At 36.3% G+C, this 26133-nt stretch overlaps 1 protein-coding gene across 18 annotated transcripts in view; it reads left to right on the top strand.

Annotated features, from left to right (window-relative positions):
• Positions 1 to 16508, top strand: part of MEF2C (myocyte enhancer factor 2C) — a 162005-nt gene extending 145497 nt beyond the window's left edge. For 16 of the 18 annotated variants that reach the window (XM_090276464.1, XM_090276463.1, XM_090276462.1 and 13 more), the window contains 4 exons: positions 2908 to 3080; positions 5474 to 5603; positions 6238 to 6373; positions 11857 to 16508. In XM_090276464.1, coding sequence (XP_090132590.1) covers positions 2908 to 3080; positions 5474 to 5603; positions 6238 to 6373; positions 11857 to 12178 — 761 coding nt within the window. In that variant the 3' untranslated portion in view covers positions 12179 to 16508. The remainder of the gene's footprint in view (positions 1 to 2907; positions 3081 to 5473; positions 5604 to 6237; positions 6374 to 11856) is intronic. The other 2 variants (XM_090276476.1, XM_090276475.1) reach the window with 1 other exon arrangement.
• The last annotated feature ends 9625 nt before the right edge of the window (positions 16509 to 26133 follow it).

Below are 26133 nucleotides of genomic sequence, written 5' to 3'. Positions count from 1 at the left end.
ACACCTTAAAATAAGAGTAATCTTCTAAAATGACATAATTTCCAAATAACAAGAAATATTCCTGGGGGAAAGTAGAATGCTTTTCAAATCTTTTTTTTTTTTAATTATGAGGCATTTATGGGATTAAAAACTAAAATGTGTATTTAGTTGGGGTTTTTGTCCCTATGCTGCTCCAGATTATTGTTTAAGATGTAGGATTTGTTGGCATTTCTCAGAGTTTATTGTGGAAAATGTGTTTTCTTTTTCTTTTCTTTCTTTTTTTTTTTAAACACAACCTTTTTTCAGAGCCTCTGCGAAGCATTTCCATTTTTGCACACTGGCCGGGTGCTTGTCATATCACAGGACAACACATTTCACGGAGCGGTTTTACTTCCTTTTAGCAAAATAACTCCTCCATGCAAACCAGTATCGGCATATACCACGCCGGGGTTTTAGTTTCTTCTGATCTATTTAAGCTTCATTGCACTGCTTAACTGACTTTTTCCCCCCCTTCTTCTGGAATTACCCAGCTAATTTTCCATTTGATTGTTTACTTAAACCAGATCTCATGCAGACTTAATAGATAAGTGACATATGTATTCGGTGTGGCAGTATGGACTTCAGCTGATGGAAAAGTACAGTGCAAATTTTGTCTTGGTGTGCTCATTCTCTTTCTATCCAATAGAATCTATTAATTAAAACTACTATGGTCCTAACATATTCCTAATAATGACTCAGCAAGTCACATTAAATATAAAATTCTTCTGAGCATTCCATTTTATCAAGCATTTCTCTGTGAACATATTCTTCATATATCCCCTGCTGATATAAAGTACACGTATTTGTTTCATATAACTTTTGCCATAGAGAGCTGTCCAGATTAACTATAAGAGAAAATTTTGGCTTTCAACATATTTAGTTTTAGAAAACTTAGCTAATTTTCTTCAAGTTTATTATAGAAGAAGAATTTATATTCAAATTCAACCAACATCTTTTAAACAACTACTGTGTACTTAAGGCATGTTGGGAGGGGATTTTGTTTACTTCATTTGGGGTTTTTTCCCCAGTAATGCAAGGATTTTATGTATAATCGAATTGACAGACTTAATCTTGTAGTTATCTGTTCTATACTGAGCCTGTTTATTCATGCATAAAATGAGACCGGTAAATGACTGGGTGTGAAGAACAATGTGCTCTATGCTGTGTGCCTCAAATATATTCTAATTAAAAAGATGTTCCCATAAATATCTCCTGAAATATACCTGTGCTTTGCTTTCCCACCTCTTCATCACCTCTGGCTCAGACCATCACAGTAGTTTCCAGACTTGTCCACACTGCCAGACCATCCTAATTACAGGAACGCCCAATGCCAGTACATCTTTCTGTCCACTGACAGGCCTTTGTTTCTTCTGCTCTGCAACCTTCATGGGTCTGCATTTCCACACGTTAAACCCAAGACCTGTTAGCTTGGAATTCAGCGTCTCAACAGACCATCTTTTATGTCCCGTAGAGTCCCCAACATTGCTCCCTTTTCATGGTTCCATTCTAACCAGGTGTGTCCCTGACTGCTCTGGAATGTCCCACCTCAGCCCTTTCCCAGCACCCAGTCACAAGCCCAGCGTATTTAATTACCACTTCTCTTTTTTCAAGATCCACATCAATTCCTCCCTCTTACATGGATCTCCAGTGGTTAATCTCTTTCTTCCCAGGAACTCAGTAACACTTAATCTGGGCACCTCACCCTAGGCTGCCTTGTCTGATTTTGTACACTTCACATGTGTATCTACTGGATTAACACAGAGAAACTGCAGGGCCTTTGAGGACTTGGGCCTGGTCTTTGCTTCCCCCCTGTGAAGCACACAGTATCACTTGTCCTGAGGTAGTAGATATTTGTGTTTTACGATAATGATAATGGTGACAATAACAACAAGGTTTGACTGTCTCCTTTTGAGAGCTGCAGAAAACAACTGTCTAGTTTCTAGAAAGGATTGCTGAATCAGATGGTTGGATTCTCATATTCTGTGACCAGAGGCACTGGAGGAAGCCAGCGGATGACTTTCTGCCTCTGCTGAAATTGTACTGACTCCCTCTGTAGGGCTTCCTGTCACAGGGAAATATATTTTGAATGATGAGAAATGGAGACTTTCAGGTATTCATTTTCTGTTAGTAGGGAGCTCAACATCAGAGACCTAAGAAACCCCTTTCAGTGATCGTACTAGATGGCTATTCCTCTGCCTGGGTGAATTGGCATTTTAGTGGAGGCATCATCCCTTCATTGTGGCTCCTGAGAAGGAGTCCTGCTTTTTGAAGTTCTACATGAGCAGGAGAGCCAGCCTTCAGGGGCACACACTGAACTTAGTGAGGAGGGAAAAAGAGACAGAAGAAAACCATAGGGAGAAATCACTCAAAGAAAAAGGGAACTGAACAGCTATAGCTGTGTAAGAGGCTGCTTCTCCTGCATGTCCTAGAAATTTCAGTCTTGCTGGTGTGCCCTTTCTTTGTTTAAGGACACACAAAATGAAACCCAAACCATTGAAGTGAAAGAGTGAGTCACTCCAGCCAGGCCTCCCCTGAGCCGGTCTAAGTGCAGGACCAATGCTGGGCTTTTCTTAGACCTTAAATAACTGTCTGACTTTCTTCCAGAATTTTTTTAATAGAAAAAAGGGTAAATGTTGGTTTCTGAGCAAGTTGATATATATTAGCTCTCTTCTCATGAAAAGTTTTTAATCTTCCTTTAGAAAAGTATTAAATAACCGATTGTGTTACTCTTCATGTGGAGGTTAAGTGGGTCATACTGTAGATTTTCATTGTATGTTATTATATGTCTTAGGCTGTTCCAATTTATTTTTAATCTCATCTAGTGTGTTCTTTAGAAACATGTTTCAGTCTAGATTTTTCCTTAGAGTTTTCATTGTTTTGCATTTACAGGGAATGGATATGGCAATCCCCGAAACTCACCAGGTCTGCTGGTCTCACCTGGTAACTTGAACAAGAATATGCAAGCAAAATCTCCTCCTCCCATTAATTTAGGGATGAATAACCGTAAACCAGATCTCCGAGTTCTTATTCCACCAGGCAGCAAGAATACGATGCCATCAGTGGTAATGAATAACTATGTTTTAAATAAATGTTGATAATGTGTTGTATATGTTTTTGCTGTTTTTGTATTTGTCTAACTCTATGAATTATTGAAGTGCTCCCATAAAATTAACACATCAATGCTATTGCTGAAGTCCTATTTGTATTTAGCTATTATTTCTGGTAACTGGTTCTCATTCCCTTTTCCACATAAAAAAGAACCAACATCCCAGTGAACTCCACCATAGGACTGTACTGGGACAAAGAAAACATTTCCTTTTAAGATCTCTAATATATAATTAGAAAAAAAATAATTACCTATTATTCTGCTTACGGACATATGGTCTAACCAAGAGTAGAATCAAACTCACAGGACGAGCTTTTTCATAACAGACTTTTAAAGTACTGTCAATGAAAAAATCTTTTTTATAATTTCAAAATGAACTTTGCCCTAATAATTGGCAATTATTTTCATAGGTAGATTGCAGCAATAATGTTTAAGACATCATAGTCTTTTCTTAGGTATATTGTAGCAATAATGTGTAATACATCACATGCCTGTGCACAGCCTCAGTTCATCTTTCCATATATGTGCTTCATGCACATAGTTACCTCTCGAAAGAAAATTGTTTTAAAATGCTAAGCACTTTGAGAACAAAAGTTATATTTTACAAAATCAAAATATGTGGCACTTATGAGATTAAATAAGTAAATGAAAAACAGAAATAGAAACAATATCCCCAGGCTTTCATTTTTCTTTTTCCTGGGTCTTAGGTCTAAGATGAAGATAATATTGTGGGACTAAATTCAGCAACAAAGAGACTTACATCAGTGTTCTCCAAATTAGCCTTGCTTTAGAGTGAGAACGTTTAAAAATCAAGATTCAGTAGACAAATTTAGATCATTCTGCAAACACATTTTTTTTCCTTTCTGTGCTCTGTGGCAAGCTTCAGGGTAAAACAGTCCTGCAAGCTGATTACAGATTAATTTTAAATATAAACCAAAAAAAAAAAAAAAAAAAAAAAAAAAAAATCACATAATATGTAACATTCCCTTAGGAAAAGACTGGGACTAATAAATAAAACCTCCCACAGGGCTATAGCCAAGCAGTAGGGGCCATGCATGGCAGGCTGTCTCCGTCAGCACATTCATTCCAAGTCCCATAAAACTGCTGCTTTCCCAGGGATTCTGTGAGTGGTCGGTCAGGTCCCTCACTGGCAGCCAGGTGCAGTTCCCCCTCCTCTAACAAGTGAGGTTTCAAAGGACAGTCTTTTTTTTTCCAAAGTGTGACAGTGAAATAATGAATGTTGAGACACTGACCTATGTTGAAAACTAGATAGACCGTCTTCACATTTGAGACAAACAGCACATTAAGGGAAACAAAGAATGTCTTTGTAAGGGGTTATCTTTAGAGTCTGGGTTTTTAAAGTGTTTAAATTGTTGTGTCTATCAGAAGATGCTTTTCCTTGTGTTGAAAAGATTTTGCCCAGTTATAAATAGTTGCAGACACTAATTTATAAAACTCCTTCCCCATGCTCTCAGTCTGAGGATGTCGACCTGCTTTTGGTAAGTGGTGAGAGTGCTTCCTGTAAACGACCCAGGCAGGGACTTGCAGGTGGAGTGGCGGCGCTAGTAAATGGGAAGATTTCAGAAGTTATCCCAGTGTGTCAACGTTGATTATATTTAAATACTATTAATTTCAAGTTTGGGTTATTTTTCTGTGTCAACCTCTGCAAATGAAGGCTGTGTTTTCAATATATTTTAGGACTTTAACTTATAGCAAAATTCTAAAACAAAACAATTTCTTAGTTATTTAAAACCACAAAGCTACTTCTATTTCTAAGAAATTTGTCTCATGATCTTTTAATTTATGTGACTCTTTAATGTCCTTGCTGTGAAGAGTTAAATATATATGTTAGCTGCTTTGCCATCTACTTTAAGGGAAGTTTAGAAAATCTGATAAAAGTGGCCAGAGCACCACCTTCTGGTCAGAATATATAGCATGAAACTCTACCAATCTGCTCTACTGTATATAGAACTGAGGATAAAACCACCATGGTTGATTTTAATTTTTTTTAAATTTGCATTTGAATAAAAACTGAAACAATGGAAGTACAGTATACATATTTCATCAGTTTTCAACGTAGTCTGTTTTTACCCATAATAAAGCAATGGTACTTGTTACTAGTTCAGTTGCCTAGGAGATACTGATGTAATGGGTTACTATGGCAACAACTGGTCTCTTGAAGGATTGTAAATGATAAGGTTGGCAGAGTTCATAGAGACACATGTTAAATGATTAATTTCATAAGATTTGTAGCAAGTTATATCTTTATGTGCAAAACTAATATTAAATCTAATATTTTTTAACATTTAAAAAATTTCACCAATGATGTCTTTTTATTTACTTTAAAAGAATCAAAGGATAAATAACTCCCAGTCTGCTCAGTCATTGGCTACTCCAGTGGTTTCTGTAGCAACTCCTACTTTACCAGGACAAGGGATGGGAGGATATCCATCAGCCATTTCAACAACATATGGTACCGGTGAGTAGCTTTGCCACCTTCAAATAGTACATTAAATGCTTTTTTATTAAAAAGCAAGATGAAAAAGATATTACCTTTTAGTCTGTTAGGCTTTACTTAATACCTGTGGTGTTCAGAGCACTATATTATTACCTGTTCATTACTAAGACAAAGTGAATATTCACATTTTTAAGTGACTGAAAGTTTTACTAACCCAACCTGACTTCAATATAAAAGAACAATTTCAAGGAAAATGATCTGTTACTTCTTGGCTGTAATAGATAGCTCACTTCCTCAAGATTGTTTTAAAAATGTTTCTAAATCATGAAATATGTATAAACTTTAATTCCACATTGTACTTCTATTAAACTAGAGTTGCAAGTTGTGTTACTTTGAAGCTTTCATGGAATGCCTTTTTTTTTTTTTGGTATATAGTATATCTCTTTTAAATTAAAATCGTCCCTGATGTTTTCCTCCTCCTCTCCCCACCGCAAAAGTAAATAATACTTAATTATATACATACTAAATAAATACTAATATGTACTAAATAAATAATACTAATAGAATGCTTTTAAAATTGAAAATTTTTATTCTATCCATCATTTGACAATTTCCAGATGAAATATTTCCCCTTATGGTTTTGTCTTTGATCTAGAGTACTCTCTGAGTAGCGCAGACCTGTCGTCTCTGTCCGGGTTTAACACGGCCAGTGCTCTTCACCTGGGGTCAGTCACTGGCTGGCAACAGCAACACCTCCATAACATGCCGCCATCTGCCCTCAGTCAGCTGGGGTAAGCAATATCATTTCTTTTATAATACACTTTTAAGATGCATTTTAAAATGACAAATGGCGATATCCAAATATTGTGCTTAATGTTCCATTAGAGGAGGTAAAATTCTACCTTATCAAAATATGAAAGTAATTGTCAGATCAGTACCTCTCAAACAGCTTAACTATTACTTTCCTTATTCTTTAAGAGGGGCAACTCTGTGATAATGACATAAATTATTTCCCTATTGTTTTAGACTATATTCATTCCCACTTCTATCAATAATATATACATTAGTTAGTTAAGTTTTCACATAGCTCATGTGAGACATACGACAACATTTTTGGTTATAAGGTTCTTGAAGTTTTTTGAGATACTTGAAATTCCTCACTTAGCCTAAACCACATAGTTCATGCTAATGTTACAGTAATATTGATAAGATCAACTATTCCATTGATGTACAGATTTCATATATGTATAATGTACTCACAGTATAGTGTATTTTTATAGATATTTATTAACATAAGTAAATATGTGCATACATATACTAATTATCTAAATTTGGGTATAAAAATAATGTGTTGTTTTTCTGGTCAGAAGATGTGAATTTCTGCCCCCTTGTGGTAGTTTGAGATAATGTCTTTTGTCATAGATACTACTCCTGTCATTAAACTATTGAAACGTTTAAACCTTTAAAAGGCCTGAAATCACATTCACACTCCTTGTAAAACAAATAGTTTTTATTTTAGATTTTAAAAAACAAATCAAAGACCACACTTTAAGTTTCATTAATAATTTTCAAACTGCAATTAATCTTCAAAAGAAAATACTAGGAGGATATAAAATATTTAAAGAAAACAAGTTTTTATACTTTGGAGACATTCTATATGCCTACCTCACTTTTCCTTTTCTGCTGAGCCATTTGGTTAGAGTAGTTGACTAGTTCTACATTTCTGTTTCTAACGTCTTAATGAGCATAAGACAATTGGGTGAAATAAAAATCACTGATGGATTGTCACAACTTCATCTCTCTTACCTCTCCCCAGCTCCGGTAGCTTTCAGTAGAATTCATGTTACATAGATTAGCACTTTGGTAATGGGGTCCTCACCCATTCACCATTTGCTTACATGCATCCTATTGTCAGAAAGCTAAGCTTTCATGTAAATAATAAAATAAATTCATACAACAGTGTTGCTCTTTCTTGAAAAATTGTTAACTTTAAAGATATATTAAATATTGATCAGCAGCAGAGGTTTTTGTAGGACATTTAAATTTCCTCAGAAATGTTAACTAAGTAGAGATTTATTGCAATAACTTTTTAAGGTAATTATCACTAAGTACATTATATCATCTAGGCAATCTTAAGATATATACATGTGACATCACACTGCTGTGGCTCAGCATTGACTCCACCATGTACATGCTTCTTGGCAAAAATAAAGGTTGCTGTTTACTTCTCATTTTTCATAAAATCTGTCCATTACAGGACTAGATTTCCTTAGAAATTATCCATGTCAAAAGCTATACTATTTTCTCTGAATGTGGCTTTCTTTTGTTTTCAATCGCATCTGACAATTTGCATTTTAACTGCAATTTTAAAATTCTTTTCTATTTCATGGGAAGACTAATTCTCTGCTGCTCTTAATGGAGGTTTCAGTAAATGAGAAAGGGGAGGACTGCACTAGAGAGGAACTGAATTGCAACAGCCAATCATGAAGCATTTTGTTTCATTCTGATTTGTTTCAATACCAATTCTCATGGTGCATAATTTGAGTCTGAATTTGATCTAGGAGTTTTTATTGCACCTAATCATTTACCTTATCTCTCAGACAGGAGAGCATACACTTCCAGTCCTTCTAATTTTGGCCTATCTACCTGTTTCCTCTACTTCTCTTCCTTCCTTCCTTCCTCACCCCCAACCCCAGGCTCCGCTCTCTCTCTCTTTCTCTCTCTCTCTCTCTCTCTCTCTCTCTCTCTCTCTCTCTCACACACACACACACACACACACACACACACATACACACATGCTGAGTAGCTTTTCAAGAGGAGGTTCCTTCAAATGGACCAGCCCATGCTCACACAATTAAATGTTAAACAGTTTCTTAAATCCCAAGTTGTAATATTTATATAAAAATAAGTTATAGAAGCTGACTTAATTTCTTACAGTGTGAATTAATTTTAAAAATTGATTTTCTTTTTCCTGGCTAAAGTAGTCCCATACACTTGTGTGGTGTGATCACATTCTTTTGGATGCAGTGTTCACAACAGAGTCAAATATATTTCAACTTCACCGAAGTGGATATTCCCAGCAGCCCAAGATGATCACCACAATTTTCTCTCAAAATTAAAAAAGACAAAAGAGCTCTTTATAGTTTATAGAAATATTTTTAACTCTTCAAAATCATACTTTTAACACTATCTAGTATCTGATTTTATGTAAGCAAGTTAGATAAATGGCATGAACTGATTTGGTGTAGGGAGCAGAGGCTACTGGCAGAAGGACCTTGCCATTAAAGGTTAGTGAAAGTCATTTAAATACTAAGATTTGAGAAAAAGACCCTCCAATTTGTAGGTATTTTTCTCCTACCACCTAAAACAAGGGGAACTTGTTTTCTGGAAACATTTCCATACATTATCTTTGTTGATGTGGATGTTCAGTATATAATGAAAGGAGGTAACTTTCAGTAAAGATGACTTTTAAAAAGTTAGGTTAAATATAGCCTGATAGCCTAATTACCAGGTGGGGGCAGTAAGAAATTTGAATAAAACTCTCCAGTCATGTTTCGTATGTGAACAGTTATGGAGAAGGCTAGGTGTCTTCCTGGTTGAAAGGCATCTATAATAGGTGAAACTTGCAGTGGACTTGATGGGGGCAACTTGCATGTCTGGCTTCTGTCCTCCCTGCCCACACTCTTTATCACCTACACATAGAAAGTATTTTACAACCATCTGTGCCTACAAAAATTTTGTTCTCAAGAACAAGTACACTGGTATGCACACATTGGAACCTAGCATGGCATGTATGCAGCTAAGTGAGTGTTAATGCTCCTTTTTCTTTTCAAGAAAACACTTCCGTGATAACAGAGGCTGGTCAATTAAATTTCATTCTATTTTGAATCCTCTACCACAGTATAACGAAGCTCAATCTCAGCTATCACTTACATTTCATTACTGTGCATTTAGTGTCCCCAGAACTACTCAAAATGCTCCATATATGCTTTCAGTATAAAATGAAATACCACCAAAAGGTAAATTTAGGGACTGGCCTATTTGTTCATGGTAAGGGATAACAGTAAGTGTTTTGTCTTTTATGGGGAAGAAATACAGCAAAACTTATACAAACCAGTTGACATTGGGAGATAATGCAGCTTCCAAAAACTGTATTAAAGAAATAGCATTTTGATTATACTACCTTTTGCTTAATGTATCCAGATTAACTGCTTTTACTGTTCCACATCACCAAATATTTTTCCTCATTTCCCATGTCCCCAGCTTGTGAAGACAATCTAAATGTCAAAGGGCAGACAAAAGTATTTGTTGACATGTCACTTTATTTTCAACTTCTAATTCACATTCATTATAAAACTGTGATTTGTAGTAGAAGCATGTCATTAAATTTTAGTGAAATGGTCTTTCTTATCCAGAGCCAGGAAAATACTTTCTTCCAGAAATCAAAAGTTTATTTCCTCCAACAACAAAATGAATTATTAAGTAACATTGACCCAAGATAAAATAGCCCACCATTATGAATCCTTTTGAAATATAGGTCTCCTCCCCATTTTAATATTTTATTAACTTAAACATTACTTAATTAAAATTTTTGAAAATTAGTATGTAGACTATAAAATAAGTGGGTGATTGAAAAATATATATATTCACTATGGTATCTTGATATAAATGCTAAAACTGCTTTGATTTTGTAAGGTCATAAAAGCCAGAGAAAGAAAGGTTTACTAGGAAAACAAATAATTCTCCTTTATGTCATTCTTGACATTATCTAATCTATTAATAAGAGAAGGAACATAATTCCTTGCCAGTAGGTGGTGCTTTTGTATAAAACATCACCCAAAGATAAACTCATTTCTGACTAATTTTGTATCTCTATAACTTGAGCCTGAGTTGCATCTTTCAAAAAGCCAGCCCCAAGTCAATCCACTTTTGCTCTGAAATATATACCCATTTTTCTCGCAGCTCATATGACATTTTTAATGCCATCCATTTCTGTCCATTGGAAGGTAACATAATCACATGTACATGGGTAGGTGGGCTTGCTTTCCTTTGTTTAAAATGGGTGTGTCTGTGTGGATTATTCTTTGCTGTGACTCTTCCTCAGTAAAAGAGATTTCTGTATTCTCTGGACAGTAAGGGCAGGTAGTGCTGACTCTAGCTGTGGATGTCAGCACAATCGGAATATAAGAGCAGTACAAGCCCCTTAAAATTGATATTGGCAGTGTTACATCCTGATGAAAGTCATTGTGATTGCTAATCTACACTTGGGACTTAATGCTTTTCCCTCCAGAATTTCAAGTATCTAAATTCTTCCACATTTTGGAATAAGAGCAAGTTATGCTCTCCTGGAATAAATAAGGACTAAAGATTATAAACACAATAGCATTACTCTAGATCCTTCTTTACAACAGCCTTTTCTTGGGCAAATTGAGATTCACCAATTAATGCCAATTATAAATAAGTGGAGGGGTACCCTAAGTACCCTAGCAGGGTAAGACTAGCATTAGGAAAATTGAGGTTAATTGTGGAAAATAAACAGCATTTTTATCCCATGTAGCTGAGAAAGGATGAAAAAAGTACAATTATATCAGTTCTAGTGAGGTAGGAAGGCTAAGTGTTTTTAAGCCAGTACTTAAAATGTCTGCAGATAATTTTCGACTTTCTTCCTCCTTCCCCTTCTTTCCCCTCTTTTCACTAGGTATGGTTATAGGTAGCCTTTTATGGATTCTATTCACTTGAAATTTGAACTATTTTCACTCTCTCTGAAGACAATGCAACTTAGTGTGTGAGTGCTTATTAAATTGAGGGAGGCATTTATACCCATAATAAGCTTTTTACAATAATTTTCAAACACTGGCATTAGTAAATCAAGGAAGCCTGATTGAAAAGCTAAGCACCGTATCTTAAATCTTAAATTCAAATTTGGAACTAGTTTAGGGAGAAATTCCACAGACACAGAAAACGCTTTTTCCAGCTTGTCTGGTTAAACCCTTCCAAACTGGTACCTATACATTTAGGAAGCCTGTCAAGACCAGAGGTGTGATACATGAGCCTGGATCAGTTAAACACTGTAATTACTGCTGGGCAAATCAACAGAAGTATCCTAAATCACTCTAAGAGGGTGATGCCCCTCTGTGCTTCTAAGCACCTTCTCCTTCCTCTGGGCATACTCTGGTGTCTATGCAAGTCTTTAAGCTGATGTTTTATGTAATTGTGAGTTCATGGGGCCGCCAGGCCTCCTCCATCTGTAACTGGGTTTCCTTTCCTCCTACAGAGCTTGCACTAGCACTCATTTATCTCAGAGTTCAAATCTCTCCCTGCCTTCTACTCAAAGCCTCAACATCAAGTCAGAACCTGTTTCTCCTCCTAGAGACCGTACCACCACCCCTTCGAGATACCCACAACACACGCGCCACGAGGCGGGGAGATCTCCTGTTGACAGCTTGAGCAGCTGTAGCAGTTCCTATGACGGGAGCGACCGAGAGGATCACCGGAACGAATTCCACTCACCCATTGGACTCACCAGACCTTCGCCGGACGAAAGGGAAAGTCCCTCCGTCAAGCGCATGCGACTCTCTGAAGGATGGGCAACATGATCAGATTATTACTTAATAGTTTTTTTTTTTTTTCTTGCAGTGTGTGTGTGTGCTATACCTTAACGGGGAAGGGGGGTCGATATGCATTATATGTGCTGTGTGTGGAAAAAAAAAAAAAGTCAGGTACTCTGTTTTGTAAAAGTACTTTTAAATTGCCTCAGTGATACAGTATAAAGATAAACAGAAATGCTGAGATAAGCTTAGCACTTGAGTTGTACAACAGAACACTTGTACAAAATAGATTTTAAGGCTAACTTCTTTTCACTGTTGTGCTCCTTTGCAAAATGTATGTTACAATAGATAGTGTCATGTTGCAGGTTCAACGTTATTTACATGTAAATAGACAAAAGGAAACATTTGCCAAAAGCGGCAGATCTTTACTGAAAGAGAGAGCAGCTGTTATGCAACATATAGAAAAATGTATAGATGTTTTGGACAGACCCGGCAAAGGGTGGCCATTGGTAAATGTCACCTAACATCCTGAGAACGCTCACAAACCTGCAGTCATATCATTGGCGTATGGCACTCAATACAAAGGATCGATGACCATTAAAAGAGGACCATACCTATTTAAAAAAAAAAAGTATGTGGAGTTTGAGGGCTAACGTATTTAATTAAATAAATAAAGAAATATGGGTCTGCATCTCTTATTAAATAAAAATATAAAAATATGTACATTACATTTTGCTTATTTTCATATAAAAGGTAAGACAGAGTTTGCAAAGCATTTGTGGCTTTTTGTAGTTTACTTAAGCCAAAATGTGTTTTTCCCCCTTGATAGCTTCGCTAATATTTTAAACAGTCCTGTAAAAAACCAAAAAGGACTTTTTGTATAGAAAGCACTACCCTAAGCCATGAAGAACTCCATGCTTTGCTAACCAAGATAACTGTTTTCTCTTTGTAGAAGTTTTGTTTTTGAAATGTGTATTTCTAATTATATAAAATATTAAGAATCTTTTAAAAAATCTGTGAAATTAACATGCTTGTGTATAGCTTTCTAATATATATAATATTATGGTAATAGCAGAAGTTTTGTTATCTTAATAGCGGGAGGGGGGATATTTGTGCAGTTGCACATTTGAGTAACTATTTTCTTTCTGTTTTCTTTTACTCTGCATACATTTTATAAGTTCAAAGTCAGCTGTCAAAAGGATAACCTGTGGGATTAGAACATATCACATTGCAACACCCTAAATTGTTTTTAATACATTAGCAATCTATTGGGTCAACTGACATCCATTGTATACACTAATTAGTTTATTTTATCCTTTTTACTTTTGAATTTTTACCAACCACAGGGCCCCTTTCTGATCTCAACATTTCACCATGCAACTTGGAATTCAGTAAGTGCATACCATAACTTGCCTGTATCCTAAATTACCTGGTTAGTTTTCAGCCCAGAATTTAATATGCTTTTTAGAAATATGCCCAGAATAGAGAAGCTGCATTGGGACCCGTGTCCTATAAATATGGCCCTAGAAAAGAGTGATATGAAGTTTACTTGGTGTATAAGTAATAAATTCCCACAGAAGAAAAATGTGAGAGATTGGGTGCTAGACAAGAAGGAAGCAGGTAAAGGGATAGTTGCTTCATCATCCGTTTTTAATTATTTTAACTGACCCTCAACAATCTTGTCAGCAATATAGGACTGTTGAACAATCCCAGTGTGTCAGGACCCCCAAATGTCACTTCTGCATAAAGCATGTATGTCATCTATTTTTTTCTTCAATAAAGAGATTTAATAGCCATTTCAAGAAATCCCATTAAAGAACCTCTCTATGTCCCTTTTTTAAATTTTTCGAGAAATAATGATGACTTTTGTCTAATTTGTCTATAAAGGATTAATTTTCAGACCCTTTAAAAAGTGAGTGCCATAAAAAAAAGTTCACATTTGTTGTTTAAAAGAGATTTCAGTCTAGGAATGATTTTTCTTCTCTTGGAATGTGAAGATCTGTCAATTCATCTCCAATCATATGCATTGACATACACAGCAAAGAAGATGCAGGCAGTAAGATCGACACGGCTATATCATGCGTAGGATGTTTCTTACCCATTTTATTCTTTTACTTGCACAGTTGCTATGTGTTTCTCATTGAAAAAGGCTGCCGCTGGGTGGCAAAAGCCAAGAGACCTTACTAAACTAGGCTATATTTTTCTTAACTTAATCTGAAATCTACAATTAGACCACAATGCACCTTTGGTGGTATCTATATAGGATGCTAACCTGCCTTGTAGTAATGTTTTATATACTAAAAACAAACAAAAATATATTAATCATTTCATATATCCCACTACTCAAGGTATCCATGGAACATGAAAGAAAAACATTTATGCAAAGGAAAAACAAAATCATCACTGAAAATATGCACACACACACACATTCACACATAGGGGAAGAAAACTAAGAAAATCATTTTTCTCACCATCGACTTGATCCCATCTTTACAACGCATCCTTATAACTTGATGTGTATAAAATATGCAAACATATCACAAATGTTCTTTGTCATTTCAAAACACTATCAATATCAGTAGAAACTTTTCAGTGGGTGGGAAAGGGTCATTATGTGAAAATATGAAAAAATAGCCATATTAAGTTTTTTACCTGCAATTTGCCTCAGCAACAAAGAATAAAGTGAATTTCTAATGCTGACGTACCAGCAGAAGCCTTGGCTATTTATAGCAATTCTGACAATAGTTTTATAAGAACAGGAAAAGAACAGAATCACTTGCAAATGGATGCCAGTCATCTCTTGTTCCCACTACTGAATTCACATACAGTGGTGGCAACATAGCGAAGGGATAATCTGAGAATTTTTAAAAATGATTTAATGAGAAGAAGCACAATTTTGATTGTGATGAGTCACTTTCTGTAAACAATTACTGTCTATCTTTACCCTTATACCTTATCTGTAATTTACCATTTATTGTATTTTCAAAGCTAGTATGGTTTGGCTTTTTATCACAGTAAACCTTTGTATTCAGGAGTTTAGGGCAGAGCCCTGAGGGAGTAGGAGTTACACAGCCCATCCTAGAGTAACAATTTAGGCAACATTCTTCATTGCAAGTCAAAGAACCATAAGTGGAGTTTTACACAGCTACAAGTATTGTTATACCTAATCCTATTTTAAAACAGTTTTTGGTAATATGAAGCTCCAATACTGGTAACACTGATGCATTACACACGAGCTGCACAACCGTACATTGTATGCATTGGTGCGTGGAAGGATGTCATTTCAACCTTTTTAAAATTGTGTTTTTTAGTAAAATGGCTTATTTTTTCCCAAAGGTGGAATTTAGCATTTTGTAGTGATGAATATGAAAATGCCTATCATCCTCAAATCACTTTAAGGATAACTAAAGTGAGAATTTTTTTCAATTCAAATACACTTTCTAAAAGAATATCTGCCCTCTCACAATTTTATGTATTTGTTTTTCTCACACACTTGTCTTTTAATTTAGAAATAGCGGGTTTTTTGCTCCCTTTATTCTTTTGTTTGTTTTTCCAGAGAGTAATGCTTGTATTTCTTTCTTTAAAAAATTTTTTTTTTAAGAAGCAGCCACTTGAACCCTTAATAAAGGCTGTTACTTAAGCATGGCACACTTCATCTGTTCCCCTTGGTGCCATCTGCTGTGATGTCGTCACTTTTATGGCGTGAATTTCTTGCCACTACAGATCTTTTGAAGATTGATGGAATACTGGTGTCTGTTAGAATGCTTCAGACTACAGATGTAATTAAAGGCTTTTCTTAAATATGTTTTAACCAAAGATGTGGAGCAATCCAAGCCACATATCTTCTACATTAAATTTGTCCATTTTGGTTATTTTCATAATCGGGTATTGCATTTGCCTTCCCTACTCATACCTCAAATTGATTCATACCTCATTTTAATTCAGAGAGGTCAGCTAAGTGACGGATTTTGTTGTGGTTTGAATGCAGAACCAGTGTTCTCTCAGAGCAAAGTAGACCTGGGTCACTGTAGGCAGAGGACTTGGATTGCTTCAGATGGTTTGCTGTATCATTTTCCTTCTTTTTCTGGGGATTTGTTTCCATTAAATGACAGTAATTAAAATAGCTTGTAAATGAGGGCATACAAGCATTTGCAACAAATATTCAAATAGAGGCTCACAGCGGCATAAGCTGGACTTTGTCGCCACTAGATGACAAGATGTTATAACTAAGTTAAACCACATCTCTGTATCTCAAGGGACTTAATTCAGCTGTCTGTAGTGAATAAAAGTGGGGAATTTTCCAAAGTTTCTCCGATGGAAATAAGGTATAATTTGTATTTTGCAGACAATTCAGTAAAGTTACTGGCTTTCTTAGTGATGCAGTGTCTGTGGTGCATTTTTTTAAATTAATGTTTTTCTGTTTAAATTTATTCCGTTTTATCGTGTTTGTTTGTTTGTTTGTTTTAAGGTAGCTTCTCCCACAAGTGCAAGTGAGCTTTCTCAATTTTCAACTTAAAATACTCAAAAAAGGGTATTTGTATTTGGGGAGGAGGATGAATATGAATTGGATCATAGTTCTTGGGTTAATACATGTATTTAGCCAATGTGGTAAATCCAGAGTTCTTATGAAGTTCAACTTCTTTATCAAAGTGTTTCCATGAAAGTCTTTGATAACTTGCTTAAATACACAGACTTTTCCAGAAGTCATTGTGAATGACACTACCATTCAATAAGTTAAATTATTTTTTAAATCAAAATGTGTAGAAAGCATTTTCAGACTTATTTCTGTTTTCTTTATCAAAATAGTTTCTTTACCCTAAAAAATGTTGAAAACATAGCCTTATATCTAAATATATTTTTATAAACTAAGATATATCCATTACCAGAACTTAATTATAATTGGAATATCCTTAGAAAGAGCAATGTGAAGACTAATTTAAAAAATGAAAAGGAAAACAAGACGACCCTGGCCAACCAATGGGAGAATTTTAACTTTGCATTAGCAACTGCGAGAAATGCTGGATGTGGCTTTGAAATTGCAGTGCTTTTCTCTTCTTTGGTCTCTATTTATTTTCAGCAAGTGTTTATTAAGCAATTATTATGTGGAGTTCATGGATTCTAGGATGAATGAAGAGATAGCCCTTGCGTTTAAGAAACATAAACTAATAAGAGACTAAAAGACTAATAGCAAATAGAAAATGTTCTCAGAGACTTCTGCCAAGTGAGAGGAGGAAGCCACTTTGGTCATCCTTGGAGCCAAGCAGGGCAGATGCCTAGAACATGGACGCATCATAATCTGCCCAGCAGACGCAGCCTTTGGCTTGTCTTTGGAGGGTGGGTAGGACAGAGGAAATACCAGAAGGATGAGGACAGGACTGATTCATGGGCATGAGACCTCTGCAGTCACATATGGCCCCATTCTTCGTTTTGTGCTCTGCTGTCAACGCCTTGGTATTCTTTATTCGATCTTTGATCCTGTGTTTTGTAAGTGAAGTCCAATAGGACAGTAGAGCATGCGTGTGAATGGAGGAGATCACAAAAGCAGGTCAACGCTTTTATTTTAGTACCTTTAACCATTTTCCTGCTTTTGGGGGGGGAAAAAAACAGTTTCCTAAGCACTAAACCCCAGAAATTATGACTCCAGTCCTGAGGGCATTCTTCAAGGAGGAAATAATAGGTACAAAGGCACAGAGATGGGAAAGCACAAGGCAAATTTGCAAGACTGAAAGAGTTCTTTGTGGTCTCATTATATAATTGCAAGTTAAGAAGTCTGGTGCTTGAACAATTCAATGAAAGATTTAAAAGAGATGGAATTGTCAAAATTCAGCAAACGATTAGGTTAATGGTAGGAGTGATGATAGGTAAGGAATTGTTAAAGTTTACAGTTTTAAGCTTAAAAGATTAGGATCCTAGTAATGTTCAAATTGGAAATGGGAAGGTCACAGCTTTGTGAAAAGGGTAATTCAGTTTTCAGTGTGCTTAGTTTGACATAGCTAAGTACAGTATGAAATATAAATATAGACTTAAACTCAGGTTACCAGCGGACTTTAAGGATAAAGTTTTGGACGTTACTAACAAGGAGGTAATAGGGAAGGCCTTGTCTGTAAATGAATTCATCCAGGGTAAGCCTGATAAGCGAGGTAATGCATGGGTCTAGAAGCGGATGTTGGAGAAGGGTACATAAGGCAGAGAAGAGGCCTGTGAGGGAATCAGGAAGGAACAGTGAGACAGAAAGCCAAAGTGCTGTTAAGGCCAAAGAGGTTTTCAAAGAAAAAATGGAAACACCACCAGTGTAAAAACAGTATTAAGTGCTTTGGCCTTGGGTGACATCTGAGACTCATCTCAATAAAATGGTGTGGACAAGAGATTGTGCAGCAGGTGCTGTGAAAGTTCAGGCAATAAGTATGAACTAATCTTTTATGGTGTTTGTGATTAAAAGAAGAGAGCTGGTATGAGGAGTCAGTGTGATCAAGGATGAAGGGAAAGGTTATGAAAAGACCAGATGTTACCTGAGCATGCTTATGGGCTGGTGGAGACTAAGTGGGCAGAAGGCAGACGTGAACCATTCTATCCAAAGGCTAAAGAATTGCATGTTGTGCCTCCAGGCTCAGTTTGGATGTGGTTCTTTTATTTCAATGAGGTCTGGGAGTCTGGATTTAAAAGAGTTACTGAATTTGATGAAAGAAGACTACCCAGAACAGAATATCTGAGTTTTCATTTTTAAACTGAGAAGCCCTTTATAGCTTTCCTATGCATTATCCTTGCAGACAGACTTCTAAGCAAGATCCAGTGATGAAAGAGGCAAGCGAGGTTCACTTTCCCAATCTATGTCTCCCTTGAATTCCCACTCTCCCTGTATTCTGAGAGCAAATGTCTCCATCACCAAAAATGAGGGTATTCCTTTAACCTCTCCTCTCGCAGACACAGCTTTGATCCTGAGGCACTTTTGCCTAAGAGTTACAGTTAGGAAAACCTGAAAAGAAGTGTTCATAGTTTCTGGACCTAAAATGGTTCCCAGTATTAGTGGCAGCCTTGCACACCCCCAGTCTTGAGCAGCTCAGGCTTGAGGAAGAACCTCCAGCCCCAAAGCACCCATTCCTAGCAGCCAACCTCTCCACTCTAGGCAAAATAGAGAAGATAATTTCCTTTGAATCTGGTAACTGGTACCAGGGCCAGGCTGAAAGGCAGGAAACATGAACTACCTGATGGCAATTTCACACTGAATAGAAGGTAGTTAAGAAAAGCTTCACCCAAACACCCAGGTGCCAGCAATGCCAGAAACGCAAGTTCCCTTCCCCTCCACAAAGAGCCTCAATGCCTGGAAGGTTCCAATGGCACAGGCAACCTGAGGAAACAAGAGCTAAAGCTGGAGTGTGAGTGAGGGTAAGACACTAACAGAATGAGTACCCCTTTGCATTGACCATCACCTACAATATCATATTTAACCTGCTCCAGTAACACTGGATGCAGTTTTTCCAGAGCTCGTCTAGTCTCCTTGACACAGAACAGCTTTGCTTCTCAGAGGCTTAAATAGCATTTGTCAAGTTATTTGTTCCAAGTATTGATTTTCTCACTTAGCACTAACTCACAGAGTTGCTCTGAGGTACAATTAAGACCTTTATAGCTGCTAATCACTGAAAATATCAAAACCCTATGCCTCTACAACTTTCTCAAAATAAACATGACCCTACTTTGTAAAACAAATCAGCAAAGTTTTGTTGTTGTGGGGTTTTTTTCTTTTCTTTTGGCAATATCACATTCTTTCTCAAAGGAATATTTGGTGTGCCCCTGCTTTGCTGATGCCCAAATCCCATGCTCTACATATGGAGAAAGCATTGCTTTGTGGTGTCCACTCCACAGAATCCCACTAATGAGGCTAAATATATCAAGACAGACTTTTCTAGAAGCAGTAGTTGTAGGAAGAAAATTACCTTCTTCAAGCATTTATTTTACAAATACTCCATATGTTATGCTTGTTTCTCTTTATAACTAAGAGCCCTGCTGGGAAATGCAAACTTATTTTATGCAAGTTTGTATGGGTAGCGTTTATGATTAAAATATTGGGAAGCTGCTCATTGATAAAGGAATGTTTAAATAAGTTATGGTATGCAAACATGGTGAAACACTACACAGCAGTTTAAGAAACAAAGCAAAACAAAAATCCCTCTATGCATTAATATGAAAATTGTCCTGGATATATTGTTAGAATTTTTTTAAAAGCAACAATGAAACAGTGTATACAGTATGCTATCTTTCAAATAAAAGGGCAAGATGTGAAAACAATCCATGTCCTTACATATGCATAAATAAACACTGAAATGACAGGGAAAGAGACCAACAAAGTCATCACCAAAGTGAGGTGGGGTTTGAGGTAAGAGGTGATTAGGATGGAGGCTAGACTTGACAGCACACACTTGTTAAAGTTTTGATTTTTGAACTATATGAATAGTTATTCAAAAAGAGAAAGGTTTTAGATTTTTTTAAAAAGCCTTGCACACAAATGCTAAGTGCCACACAAAGTAAATATAGAGAAAACTGTCTTCTCAATGACGAGGCCTTCGGAAAATGCCAGTGTGTAGAGCAAACCTCAGGACAGTGAGCGTTCATTTAGGATTCTCCAGGTGCAGAAGGCTTCAGCAACTAAATGACAGGAATGAATGAAACCTTAAGCTGAGGGTTTGCTTACCTATTGACTCCACTGGAGAGGGGAAAAAAAAAAAAGCCTTACTAAAGCAAGCAGTCTCTCACAGTTAAATCACAAGTATTCTTTTCTAAGAGTGTATGGGTTTCCCTTGCCATTTTCCCACCCACTGATCTTGTTTTTATTACCTGAATTCAGAATTTATTTCATAACATTTTATTTATTCTGCCTAATCATGAATCTTACTGAACCATCGAATTTAAGACAGTAAAATTTAGGGTCTTGGATGGATTTCTGTTGTATTTACAGCTACCCCTCACTGTCATTGCAAGCTGCTCCCACATGTGACCAACCCAGCGATAATATGAAAACACAGAAAACATGTCATCCTTACCAACTTTCTGTGTCCATAATGGTGAGCTGAAATAACATGGAGAGTATGTCATGTGTTAGTAGTTTCTAATTCATCAGCTAAATCTCCAGGTAAGATGAAGAAAGCTCAAAATAATGTAACTTTTTAATAATTTCCCACTTTCCAGTCCTCTGCATTTACTATTCTGATTTATGTTCTTTGCATGCACAAAATTCCACTATTAAGATATGTTAAAGTATTGGCCAAGTCAAAAAACATATTCTCTACTTCAGGGTTCTACTGATAATTAATAATAATACGTTTCACTACCTCTCCCCCTAAATTCTCAGTTACTGATAGTATTTTTCCTTTGAGTCCCATTAAGAAAGAACTCAGGAAAATGGTTTACTTATTCTAAATAATTCATCATCTCCAGAATCCTCTTTAAAGATACTGAAAAGAATATGAGAATATATACAACAGCCCTTCAGAGCTCACTTTGAGAAGTCCAGTTTTCTTTCTGCCCTTAATAATACATTTTGTAAAATCTGAGAGTAAGAAAGAAAGTACTGTGAAATATAGAATCAAGAAATGTGAGTTCAAGACGCATTGAACTTCTGCATTTAGAAAATTATATATGACTAGTTATTAGATAAACCAGAATGTAATCAATGCTGATGTTAATTGCAATAATAATTATTTAAACCTCACTCATTAAAATGTATGCAAGGACTACAATGAGTGAAAGAAGCTGAGCACTAAAATGAGCATACTGTGTAACTTCATTTACACAGCATAAAATTCCACACTATAATTCCATACTGGTCTTGCAACCCAAAAGCGGACAGAAGTCAACTGTGGTAACAGAAATCAAAACAGTGGTTGACTATGGAATGAGGATTGATTGGAATAAAGATTGATTGGAAGCAGCACACAGGGACTTTGTGAGGGTGATAGAAATGCTCTGTATATTAAATGGGATACTTCATCAAAATTTAACTAATTGTACATTTAAGATCTGTGCATTTCACTGTGTGTAAAATTTACCTCAATTAAAAAAATAATTATGTGAAGAGAAATCTTAAATTCATAATATTATATGGGAAATTACATAATATATAATAAATATTTTATATATAATATGAATATATATCTTATATAATAACATTATATAAGAAAGGGTAATGGGAACTATCACACCAGTGTGCTTGCTGTTGAGGTATAGTTGGACCTGCTTCAATCCTCATACTAACATTGAGCCTCTATTCAAACCAAGATAAACAGCTCAAAATTATTCATTCTTTTAAATCCTTGGAACACATTCCCCCACAATATTCATTGACTAATACTCACAATATTCATAGACAAAGGGAGGTAAACTTCAGTTCAATCCTGACCAAATAATCACAAATGCTAAAGTGATAGAGGTAAATTAACATGATTACATTGAGACTGATGATGTAATGTAATAATATGCATCAAATAAATGGACTGTTCAAGAATGAAGGCATTATGTATTCCAGAATATTAAATGACTTGGCTATTTTACTGCCAAGGGTCTTATACCATAGTCTCACCAGTCTTGCTCAATATGATGTTAAACCTCAGAAAGCAAAGAGAATAAGAAAGCTAAACTATTGATCTTCTATTTCTATCCTGTCCCAAAGAGAGTTCATTTGTTTTCCCTCTGGGGAAACTATCTGAAGCTGCAATATTTATAGAACCAAAAGTGATAGTAATATGCAACCAATATAATTATACCGCTCTCCTATAAAAGTAATCATCCATCTACTCACCATTTGAAGGTTAAATAAAGGACAATACAAATGAAAATAAAAACCCCAGTGCATTCTGAGGTGCACTTAGTGAAATTAAGTGCAAGGTTTATCTGCCTAAGTACTCTGAAGCTACTGGTAAGAAAACATTGCATTCTCCTCTTAATTATTAAGACTAAAAAACCCAAAACATTAAAACATAAAATATTTTGCATAAAGTATTAGGTACTATTTATTTTTATGCATTTAATCAAATACATTTATATAACTCTGATTAACATTCAGCATTTACATAGACACACATACACATATATAAAATATATTATATAATATATAATATAAAATATATATTCATGAACATGAATCAGATTAATACAATGAAGATAAAAAATAAGACTGAATTTTGTCCAGAATATAAGCCCTATGAGAGCAAAACATTTTCACCTCAATTATAAGATCATGGCTTCTGCTCTATTTTTCCTGGATAACATCAAAGAGTGATTCTTGCTTTGCCTCCTAGTGTTTCTTCACATTGAAGAGGAGGATGCAAGCACACACGTGTGCAAAAAAAGGTGGGCAAGCAAAGGTCCCACAGAAATGCAAGCCACCAATATCCATGTTATTATAAGCTATCATATAGGTTAAAATAGTCTCCAGTCTTGGGCCTGTGCCATTTTAATTATTCAATAAATAATATCTTAAGTCAGCGATTTTTAACCGGCGTGCCACGACAACTGGTATGCCGCGAGAATTTTTAAAACATGCAATACCTGATTATTTAGTCAGGGACACTGACCTCTTTTCCCTTAAACTGTTAAGTAAAAAAGTAACAATAGCCAACACAATAATAAACCCAGGTGTGAATGCTCTGTCTTGAACCGTAAAGATATAGGTAGTAAAATAGAGTTGCATCTTATTGGTCGTGTTGCATAAAAACGTTGCATCGGTTGGTTAATTCTTGGTACCAGAAATACTTAGATACAACTAAAGTCACCTTACTTTTTAAAAAATCACTTTGCAGCAAAATATGTAGGTAATCGCTATTATTATTTTTTGTAAATCAATCAAAATTATACCTACTTTTTGTCAGATTGACAAAAATATAACATATTTTTGGTGTGCTGCAGAATTGTAGTAATTAGTTTATGTGTGCCATGAGAAAAAAAGCGGTTGAAAATCACTAGCTTAAGTCCTTAAGAATCCGGTATAATTTATTATGGATTAAGAAATGTATTAAATCTTTATGGTCTCATTCATAGTGATTTGGACATTGGTAAAGCAACAGCATGATATGGTAAAAAGATTATAGACCTTGAAGCAAACAAATCAATATTTGAATGCTCCCTTAGTTAAGTACGACTGTGAAGAAGATTATTTAGCCTCTCTGGATTGGTTTCCCCACCTGTAAATGTAAATAATAATATCTACATTTAGAGATGTTGAAAGGATTTGAAAAACTGTGTGTATATGTATATATGTAACTGTATATACATGTCGGCAGCCGTCCGTCTCGAGAGACGATGGTGTAGCTTCTTAAGAGTCTATCTGCACCGCCGAGAATGGCTGTGCAGTCCGACTCGGGAGTGACAGTGTCTCCTCCCGTGTTGAATCGACATCTTGCGATGACGCTGGAGTGTCCTCTCCAGTGAAGCTGAAGCTACAGAGCCTGGGCAGGGTGATATGGAGGGTCTGCTGTTGCCCATGCAGCAGACCCCCCCTCTCTTCGCAGCTGAAGGGTCCAAGGGAAAGACGGAGTCGATACAGCTTGGCTTCAGGTGCGCCGCAGGAGTTGCCGGTGTTGACTACAACGTCAAACCGCCTTAGGGACTCCGGCTCCGGATTTTCTGTCGGGGTTTACTCCCTTAGCCTTTCCCCTGAAGAGGTATGCCGCAAGGCAGCGGAGGTTTTTTGGAGTCAGAGTTTTCCTTCTCTGATGTGCCCTGACTGGAAGATCGAACCAGCGACACTTAGCTCGCAGGCCGACGCTCAATCCACTGTGCCAAACCAGCCAGGGGGATCTCCATAATGAAATCTTAAATAATACAATTATTCCTTTGTTGTGTGTTATATAAGTTGTTCATTGGCATTCATAGTATTGATTTGCTTGGGGTGATATTTCATTTCCTTCCAATTATTTTTATATTCTCCCCTATAGTTTATATGTTGTATGCAAATTATAACCTGATGCAATCTAGCTCTTCTGCAACTAGAGGCCTGGATGCCCAGGTTGTTCTAATCCCAGCCCTTCTGGTTGCCTGAGTGCTCTTCTCTGAGAAATGCCAGGATGGGTTGGAGCAATGATGTGGGTTTTTTCTCTTCCAGCAGTACTATCATGAAAGCGTTACTAGTGTAGCCTTTGGTATGAGACAGGACATTGGACGCATTACTGAACCTCTTTGGACCTTAGTTTTGTCATCTGTTCAATACAAAGAATAACAGCATCAACTTATAGGGCTGTGAGGGTAAAATGAAATAACACATGAAAATAGCTTGGTATAGTGCCTGGCACAAGGTAACTAATCAGTAAATATTATCTTTAAAGAAATCTGTTTACTCTTCTATGCAGACAGTGTGCTGTCCTAGCTTTTGTACCTGTTTATCTGCTTATCTGAAATGATGCCAATATTAGACAGAATATGAATTTCAGAAATACTATATCCCACAGCAAGGCTGAGCAGCACAAATCTGGCATCATGGCCTCAGCTACAGAAGAGCTAGGGTATATCAGATTATTTTTTGTAATTAATAAATAAACTGTAGCCCTGGCTGGTGTGGCTCAATGGATTGAGCACTGACCTACAAACTGAAAGGTCGCCGGTTTGATTCCTGTTCAGGGCACATGCCTGGGCTGCAGGCCAGGTCTCCAGTTGGGGGCATGCGAGAGGCAGCCAGTTGATGTGTCTCTCACACATCGATGTTTCTCTCCCTCTCTTTTTCCCTCTCTTCCCCAGTCTTAAAAATAAATAAACAAAATCATTTAAATAAATAACTAAATAAACTGTAGGGGGAAATATTTAAACAGTTGGAAGCAGATATGATATCAGTGAATGTTTGTTTGATTTGATCAACCTTACTGATTTAAATAAATGGAGTCTTTATTGACTGGTAGACTACCCTCTGGCAGTGGACAGACCCATTCACTCTATTCATTGCCTTTCCAAAAGGCTCTGGTTATCACTGCTCTCACCATAGACCAGCAAGATTAAGGGATCTCCAGCGATAACCCCAAGAACAT

This window comes from Furipterus horrens, unplaced genomic scaffold (assembly GCF_987537825.1).
Source record: "Furipterus horrens unplaced genomic scaffold, mFurHor1.1.pri manual_scaffold_5, whole genome shotgun sequence".
NCBI classification, from domain to species: domain Eukaryota; kingdom Metazoa; phylum Chordata; class Mammalia; order Chiroptera; family Furipteridae; genus Furipterus; species Furipterus horrens.
This window is presented reverse-complemented; position numbering and strand designations above follow the sequence as displayed.